We start from the raw sequence: 6,835 nt of genomic DNA, 5'->3' as shown, positions 1-6,835 counted from the left end.
GCCGGTTGAGCTATAGGCGCCGAGCCATGCCCAGCTACTTTTAGAGAAGGGCTCTCGCTCTTGCTCAGGCTGCTCTCAAACTCCTGAGCTCAGGCAATCCACCTTCCTGGGCCTCCGGAAGTGCTGGGATTACAGGCATGAGTCACTGCCCGGGCTAGTAGCTTGCTTTTATCACTTAACAATATCTCATGGAATGCCTCCAAGCCATCTGATATAGCTCTAAACAATCTTTTTATTTTATTTATTTATTTATTTATTTATTTTTGCAGTTTTTGGCTGGGACCAGGTTTGAACCTGCCACCCCTGGGCCAGCGCCCTACTCCTTGAGCCACAGGCGCCACCCTAAAACAGTCTTTTTAATGGCTTCATACTATTCACGGTATGGATATGATCCTTTATTCAGTAATTTCCCTATGTTGGGACATTGACTTTTTTTGTGGGACTGAGGGGACAGGCGAGAGAATAATGGCCTGATCATAGCTCAAAGCAGCCTCGAATTCCTGGGCTCAAGCGATCTTCCCACCTCAGCCTCCTGAGGAGCTGAGACTACAGGCATTCTCCACCAAACCGGGCTAATTTTTCATAGAGATGAGGGTCTCACTATATTGCCCATGCTGAAGAACATTAACTTTGGAGTTTTTTTTTAATTTTCTTTTATTTTGTAGGTTCCACATATAAGATAAATTATGCAGTATTTTTCTTTATGTATCTGGCTTAGTTTACTTAGCATAATGCCATTTAGGGTCATTAATTGATTCCAATTTCCTTCTAACTCTGAATAGTGATGCAATAGACAACCATGAATGTACACATTTCTGTTTACTGGTGTGTATATTTCTATAGAACTGATTCCCAGAAATGAGATCTTAGGGTTGAAAGATCTCATCTCAACTGAGAGAATGATTGAAGTCTCAATCTCACTACTCACCTTCCACTTTTAATTCCATTGCTGCCTCTTCTTGATAAGAATGATCTCGAAAAAAGCAGGTGAAACCCCCTTCATCTGAGAACCTTACATTCCGGATTTTGAGGGACACCTTTCCTTCACCAATAGCCTCTTTCAGCAGTTCCGTCCGACCTCGATATTCAGGTGCCTGCTCTCCATCTTGGTCCTTGCCATTTCGGTAGAGGTGAACCACCCTAGAGAAGGGGGGACGGTACCACCCCACCTCCATGCCTGTAGCATTCTTCCCAGGGGATATACGACATGGCAATTCCACTTCATCTCCAACGAGAGCCCGGATGGGGTGCCTTGGTCCTATCACTCTGAACTGTCCTGTCCAAGACACCAAAGAGAAGAGACTGAGGTTTAGAGGGAACCTTGACAAACAGGCATGTCATAGGAAGGGCTGCTTCAAAACAGGGAGGGAAGAAGATGGTTGATTTTTTTGGGACAGAGTCTCAAACTATTGCCCTGGGTAGAATGCTGTGACATCATAGCTCACAGCAACCTCCAACTTGGGCTCAAGCAATCCTCTTGCCTCAGTTTTTCTATTTTTTTTTTTGTCCTTTTTTTGTAGAGACAGAGTCTCACCTTATTTCCCTCGGTAGAGTGCCATGGCATCACACAGCTCACAGCAACCTCCAACTCCTGGGCCTACATGATTCTCTTGCCTCAGCCTCCCAAGTAGCTAGGACTACAGGCTCCCACCACAACGCCCGGCTATTTTTTTGTTGCAATTTGGCCTGGACTGGATTTGAACCCGCCACCCTCGGTATATGGGGCCAGCGCCCTACTCACTGAGCCACAGGTGCTGCCCAGCTTTTCTATTTTTAGTAGAGACAGGGTCTTGCTTTTTTTGCTCAGGCTGGTCTCAAACTCGTGAGCCCAAGTAATCCACCCACCTTGGCCTCCCAGAGTACTAGGATTATAGGCGTGAGCCACTGCGCCTGGCCAAGACACTTCATTTTTAAGAGAAATTTTAGAGCCAGGGAAAGATTGTAATTCTTCTTCTTGAGCAAAAACAAAAATAAAAGCAAGGCTGGGCAAAGTGGCTCACATCTTTAATCCTAGCACTCTGGGAGGCTGAGATGGGTGGAGCCCCAAGAGTTTGAGGACGCTGTGAAGTAGGATGCCATGGCATTCTGCCCAGAAAACAGAGTGAGACTGTCTCAAAACAAAACAAAACAAACAAACGAAATAAATAAATAAAAACTCAAAAAAGCTAGCAATCGTCTCATCACAACAGCTACTGCCCACCTTTTTTGTTGACTGTATCCATTTCTGACTCTTCAGCCCAGCTTTTAGGTTCCACCTTGGACAGTGGTACAGCATCCTGAAGTTTAATTCTCCCATGGGCCTCCCTGTTTAAACTTTGCCAAATTCATTTCTATTCTCCCCTTAGAGATTTTGCTGTTGTCACTTAAAATGTAAAACTCTCTCTATCACTTCTCCCTCTGTCCTTTTTCCCTCAAATTCTCCTCTGATTGCACTCTTCTTTCTCTCAACTGCACTCTTTCCCTCTATTTCACTCCTCTTCAACCTCACTGCAGCTCCTGGATCTTGCTCCAAATGTATTCTCAGTCTTTTCCTATGTGGACGTTTTTCAAGCCAGATGCTGAGCTATGGGGAGATACGGCTGCTTTCTCCCTTAGACCTGGAAATATTTCCCCAGGAAGTGGGTGGATTGGGCCTCTTCTCTCAGTCAGGTAGCTCTCTGAGATCAGGAATCTGTCTTCTGTTTCTTTTATTTCTCCCCAGCACTTGAGAGCAGAGCTCCTTTATAAAAGCTTACTGGTGCCTGATTATGCAGAGCAAACTCTCAAACATGACAAGATACTGTTAATTTAACAAAATTCTTTTGAGATTTCCTATGGTTAGGCATGGCTAAGCATGTCAGATATCTTGTCTCGTTTAACCCTGATAACAATTTCAAGAGATTATTATTTTTTCCCTGTTTAAGAGATGAAAAGCCAAAGTGGCAAAGATAGATGAGCGCTAGTTCAAGGAAGGCCTCAAGTTAAAGTCACATTAAAGAGTTTGGATTCTGGGCAGCGCCTGTGGCTCGGTGAATAGGGTGTCAGCCCCATATACTGAGGGTGGCGGGTTCAAACCCAGTCTCGGCCAAACTGCAGCAAAAAAATAGCTGGGCACTGTGGCAGGTGCCTGTAGTCCCAGCTGCTTGGGAGGCTGAGGCAAAAGAATCATCGCCTAAGCCCAAGAGCTGAAGGTTGTCGTGAGCCGTAATGTCACAGCACTCTACCGAGGACGACAAAATGTGACTCTGTCTCTAAAAAAAAAAAGAGTTTGGATTTTGTTTGGAAGGCTATAAGAAGCCACTTGAAGGTTTCTGAGGAAGAGAACCATGCCAGGAAATCTGACTTAGAAAGGTAACTCACTGGAGGAGGATTGAAGGAGTAGATCCTCGGGAAAGCAGCTTTCCTGTTCTCAGGGTCTTTCCAGGGCAGGAATAAACACATGTCTTACCTGCATGGCTGGAAGGCAGCTGGAGGAAGAGTAGGAGGAAGAGCGAGAGGAAGCAGCTAGGCAGAGAGGGGCTTGCTAAGAGTGCCATCTCCACTGTTCCTAAGGACAGGGAGCCCCGCAGCAGGGTCAAAGGCCTTTGGGGTGCATGTCCCGTTACTACCGAAAAGCCCGAGAGAGGACTGGGGATGGCAGTGCTGCCCAGGCCCTGCCTCCACCCTGGCTGATGCCACAGCTGTGCCCGTAGGAACAGCCCCACGTCACCCTTGTCAGGCACTTATACAAAAGGGCTATAGACTGAGGGTTTGATCAGGATTTACCATCCCTACCCCCTCAGGGCAATGGAGCAGTGGCTGCCTGGTACTGGGCCTTCCTCCCCCATCCTTTAGGAAACAGCCTTTGAGGAGGATTCTAGGGGCTGATTAGTGTGATCAATCACTCACTGGGTCCTAGGAAGAGGTTTGTTTGTGTAAAGTTTCACTCCCTGAAACTAGCCAAGAGAGAGGGATTAGTTTGGGCTCTCAAAAAAAAAAAAAAAAGAAAGAAAGAAAGAAAAAAAAAGGTTGACTTGGTTTCCTGTTTCTATTGTCTCACAACTGTCATTACCAAACCATTCTTCCTGAGGTCTAACCTACTCTCTTCTACTGCAAATCCAAACTCCCTTCTGTATGTTTAGATATTTGGTGGGTAGCTTGGGCTTAGCTTCTGGCCCCTCAAAAATACATTTAGGGAAGTCATGAGTTGTATATCTGCTCATGCTCAGAGAGGCAGCTCTGGAAGAAGGAATATCTGCAAGGGCAGCAGCTGTCCGTCTGCATAGGCAGCAGGGACATAGCCAACATGCAGAACACATCCCCTGGCCTGGGCATTGCTCTCCAATTTCCTCAGTGCCAAAGGGGAAAGTGAGATCTGGAATGGAAAGAGGACCTTACTTCTTATCCCTGGACTCAGCTGAGAACTGCAAGGATGAGAACAACTTGGCATCAAGTTTCAAAAATATATTTCCCAGTCTTTTTTTAGACAGAGCCTCAAGCTGTTCCCCTGGGTAGAGTGCTGTGCCATCACAGCTCACAGCAACCTCCAACTCCTGGGTTCAAGCGAGTCTCCTGCCTCAGCCTCCCAAGTAGCTGGGACCACAGGTGCCCACCACAACGCCTGGCTATTTTTTGGTGCCATCATTGTTGTTTGGCGGGCCTGGGCTAGATTCGAACCTGCCACCTTAGGTGTATGTGGCTGGAGCCTTAGCCACTTGAGCCACAGGCGCTGAGCCTATTTCCCAGTCTTAAAGCAAGGATGCTTCATCAAATAAGAAAAGAAGTTCAGGCTTGGCGCCTGTGGCTCAAGTGGCTAAGGTGCCAGCCACATACACCTAAGGTGGCGGGTTCGAATCCAGCCTGGGCCCACCAGACAACAATGATGGCTGCAACCAAAAATAGCCAGGCGTTGTGGCAGGTGCCTGTGGTCCCAGCTACTTGGGAGGTGGAGGCAGAAGACTCACTTGAGCCCAGGAGTTGGAAGTTGCTGTGAGCTGTGATCTCACAGCACTCTACCCAGGGGGATAGCCTGAGGCTCTGTCTCCAAAAAAAAAAAAAAAAGAAAAGAAAAGAAAAGAAGTTCAGAATGGACAATTCACAGCCATGCTGTCTAATGTAATCACTTGCCACAAGTGGCCATTTAAATTAAAATAAAGACAAATAAAAAATTCAGTTCCTGGCTTGGCACCCATAGCTCAGTGAGTAGGGTGCTAGCCACATACCGAAGCTGGTAGGTTTGAACTCTGCCTGGGCCTATTAAACAACAATGACAACTGTGACCCAATATAGCCAGGTGTTGTGGTGGGTGCCTGTAGTCCCAGCTACTTTGGAGGCTGAGGCAAGAAAATCACTTAAGCCCAAGAGTTTGAGGTTGCTGTGAGCTGTGATGCCATAGTACTCTACTGAGGGCACCGTAGTAAGACTGTCTCAAAAAAAGAAAAAAATTCAGTTCCTTGACTGCAGTAGCCATATTTTAAATGCTCAATAGCACTATAGGTACTGGTTACTGCAATGGACAGAGCAAACATAGAGCATTTCTTCCCACCATCACAAAAAAATTATATTGGGCAGCAAGGGTAGTAGAAGCACAACTGAGACATACATTTCTGCTTTTGTTTGAGACGAGTATAGGGACTGGAAGGACAGATTCTGGTCAGCTGAATCTGGGACTTACTTATTCTTTCTCCCTGCAAGGCACCTAGAGTTTGGGCACCAGCAGATTTGGCTATTCTGGAGCTATGTTGTTGAGAGTCAAGGTCAGATGGATGAATCCCATGGAAAAAAGGGTTGCTGTAGATTTCTGGATTTCTCAAGTGGGGACTCCCTCCTTTCAGAACCTAAAATATCCTGGGATGCTCTTCCTCCATAATGCACATCCATCTAGGTAGGAGAGTTACACACAAGATGCTTTCTGGGTTTGGGGGTGATGGGGTGCTTGCAATTGTCCAAGCTAACTGTCAAAAGCTGGATAAGAGGTCAGGGTGGAGGGACCAGGAGCAAAGAGTGTTAGGAACTAGCTAATCAAAGCCACTTTGAGAAATGTGCATCTCTAGAAAACAAACAAAAAATAAAACCAGAAGACAAAACCCAGCTACCTTACCAGGAGATTCCATATGCCATTGTTCTAAGTGGTTTACTCATTTAATTCTCACAACAGCAAAACAAATATTAGAATATTAATACCTTATTTTATAGATAAGGAAACAGAGGTACAAAAGAAGTAAGGTCACTTATTCAATGTCATACCATGAGGGAGTAGAGTAGCTGGGATTTCAAGCCAGGCTTCCTAGCCCCAGAATTGGTACTTGTAACCACCACACTATACAGCCTCTGATGAGCTCTCTTTATTCACCTCATGCTTTCAGCCACCTCAAGTCTCCTGAAAGGGCTGGATTCCTGCAGCTGTGGTGAGCAGTCTCTTGGATGGCATGGTCTTTAGGCAAAAGTGACATATACAGGGGAAGGGGAGAGGGCCATCAGCTAAATGATGCAATGTTGCCATGTACAGAAATATGGGGTGTAGGAGCATCAGATTTTGCAGGGCATGGAGTGTGATGAGAATGTGTTCAAGATGTGAATGATGGGCTGGGCATGGTGGCATCTATAATCCTAGCACTCTGGGACGCCAAGGTGGGTGGATTGCCTAGCTCAGGAGTTTGAGACCAACCTGAGTTAGAGTGAGACCTTGTTTCTAAAAAATAGCCACTTGGTCGTGGTGTATGATTTGTTTGATGTGTTGCTGGATTCTGTTGGTTAGGATCTTGTTGAATATTTTCACATCAATATTCATTAGTGATATTGGTCTATAATTTTTTTTTCTTGTTGGGTCTTTTCCTGGTTTGGGGATCAAGGTGATATTTGCTTCACAGAATGTGTT

General features: G+C 45.9%; 1 protein-coding gene across 10 annotated transcripts in view; it reads right to left on the bottom strand.

The window, feature by feature from the left end:
- MOG (myelin oligodendrocyte glycoprotein) overlaps window positions 1-3,614 on the bottom strand; it is a 14,237-nt gene extending 10,623 nt beyond the window's left edge. For 5 of the 10 annotated variants that reach the window (XM_003788961.3, XM_003788960.3, XM_003788962.3 and 2 more), the window contains exons 1-2: window positions 3,428-3,515; window positions 929-1,276 (exon numbers count right to left, since the gene is read on the bottom strand). In XM_003788961.3, the coding sequence (XP_003789009.1) occupies window positions 929-1,276; window positions 3,428-3,515 (436 nt within the window). Of the gene's footprint in view, window positions 1-928; window positions 1,277-3,427 lie in introns of all 10 variants that reach the window. The other 5 variants (XM_003788963.3, XM_023512853.1, XM_023512852.1 and 2 more) reach the window with 3 other exon arrangements.
- Between the last annotated feature and the right edge of the window lie 3,221 nt (window positions 3,615-6,835).

Source organism: Otolemur garnettii, unplaced genomic scaffold (assembly GCF_000181295.1).
Source record: "Otolemur garnettii isolate 467f Iridium unplaced genomic scaffold, OtoGar3 scaffold00031, whole genome shotgun sequence".
Lineage (NCBI taxonomy): Eukaryota > Metazoa > Chordata > Mammalia > Primates > Galagidae > Otolemur > Otolemur garnettii.
The sequence above is the reverse complement of the archived record's forward strand: the minus strand, read 5'-3'. Positions and strand labels throughout refer to the sequence as shown.